The following is a 1,912-nucleotide window of genomic DNA, read 5'->3' as shown; positions in this document are numbered from 1 at the left end:
AACAGCTGAAATGGTTAAATGTGGCATGTCTTGTTTAGCAGGTGTTGAGGGATATTCCTAAAGGAAAATGTGGAAAAATAGTTTTTTTTTTGTGTGTGTGTGCTTTAATCCCTTACACTGCTATTAGATTCTCGTTCAGCTTAGATTTAAGTACTCAGAGTTTATTTTGAAGGTCAGAGTTCACCCTCTGTTTTGTCATGTGTGTTTTGTTACAGAACATTTGTGGAGGGGAGAATGTTGGAGGAAATGTGACAAAAAGAATTCTCCTAAACCTTTAATAGTTAAATTAAACCAGTGCATAATCCACACCATTGTGGTTTGTGAGAAACATTTATTTGTGTGGTGTTATTATTGACAAGAACAAGGAAAAACTGTTTTGTGGTCCACGGTGAAATGTTATGGAGCTTTTATATTTACATCAACAGTATATTTGCTAGAAAGCAACAATTTATAACACATTTGAATCTTGACAAACAAACATTTATTTATTCATCTAGTATAACCATTATATCCCGGGCAAAACTTAATTTGATGCATATACACAAAATATACTAAAGGCTGTGATGGTACCAGGAAAAATAAAGCATTTAGAAAATTAGTTGGAAATGAATTTGTGGCTGTTTGTAAAGACGTGGTTTTACTCTCACAGAACAGATGAAATGGTGGTGGTATGTTGGCTTCCTTCGTGGGTCAGATTTGTCCCTCTGTCAATGTTCTGGTTGTCCTCTTCCTCCATTGCATTTTCAATCTTTGACAGAATTGCATAAAATTGGTTCTTAAAGTCCTTCCCCATGAACGCATAAAGAAAAGGGTTCAGACAGCTATTAGCACTGCAGAGAGTGAAGCCAATTAGTCCTAGAAATTTAATTCTTATTTCGTTTATTTTCATAAACGTAAATATGTGATAAGGCAGCCAGCAGATAAAAAAAGTGGCACTCAGTGCCGTCATGATCTTGAAAGGCTTTTTGGATGCCACCATCTGCATGGTCTTTAGTTTTCGTTTTATGATGACGCAACAAGCAATCATTATCAGGAATGGGATCACAAAACCAAATATGAAGTCATATATAGGTATTGCTTTAGAATCACTCATTTTACATTTCTCATTGGTCTCAATGGTTACCGTTTTATTCTCAGAGTCATGGATAATTAGAGCTGGAACATTAAATATTGCAGAGATGAACCAAACTAGAACAACTATCACAAAAGCCTTTTTCACTGTGCGCTGATTCTGAGCCCAAACTGGAAACATAACAATCACACAACGGTCCACACTGATGATGGTGAGGAGGAAGATGCTGCAGTAGAGATTTAGAGAAATGTTAATGAAAATTATATTGCACAGGAACGGTCCAAAAATCCAGATGTGTGTGATTCTATAATAGACAATGAAGGGAAGAAAGGAGCAGAACAAGAAGTCGGACACAGCCAGGCTCAGGTACCAGATGCTGATGACTGACTTTCGGACTTTAAATCCTGCAATCCAGATCACCAAAGCATTTCCAGTAAGACCCAGGACAATGATGATCACGCTGGCCACTAGGTCGAATATATTCAATAGTCTATGGTATGTGTCATAGTTCTCAGTGCCATTTTCAGGAAGGGTTGTTTCTGGTATTGGGGTTGAAGTCATGATGTCTCAGTTCTATAAAGGAGACAGAAATCAATAGATCTATTAATGTTCTGTAAGGTTTTGTTACCAAATAAGCAGAAATATCTTTGTCTACTGTGTTTCACTGATCAGATCTCAGTGTGATCTTTGAGTTACACTTTGATTACAGACAATTAAAATTCAGAATGTTACACCGTCTACATCAGAGCTCAATGATCAGGTCAAAATTAAGACTAACTGCATTTTATCTTGGTGAAAGTGTGCTTTGTTTTCTTTCTTTGGACTATCCTCTGGTTATTT

General features: G+C 36.6%; 1 protein-coding gene across 1 annotated transcript; it reads right to left on the bottom strand.

The window, feature by feature from the left end:
• Positions 1-519: 519 nt before the first annotated feature.
• On the bottom strand, positions 520-1,636 carry LOC136677343 (chemerin-like receptor 1). Its single transcript, XM_066654870.1, has one exon. It carries the CDS (start codon positions 1,631-1,633, stop codon positions 644-646), a length of 990 nt encoding a protein of 329 aa, XP_066510967.1. The 5' UTR covers positions 1,634-1,636; the 3' UTR covers positions 520-643.
• Positions 1,637-1,912: the final 276 nt, after the last annotated feature.

The sequence above is a fragment of the Hoplias malabaricus genome, chromosome X2 (genome assembly GCF_029633855.1).
Source record: "Hoplias malabaricus isolate fHopMal1 chromosome X2, fHopMal1.hap1, whole genome shotgun sequence".
NCBI classification, from domain to species: domain Eukaryota; kingdom Metazoa; phylum Chordata; class Actinopteri; order Characiformes; family Erythrinidae; genus Hoplias; species Hoplias malabaricus.
Note: the sequence above shows the minus strand (reverse complement) of the source record. Positions and strands in the feature narration are given on the sequence as shown.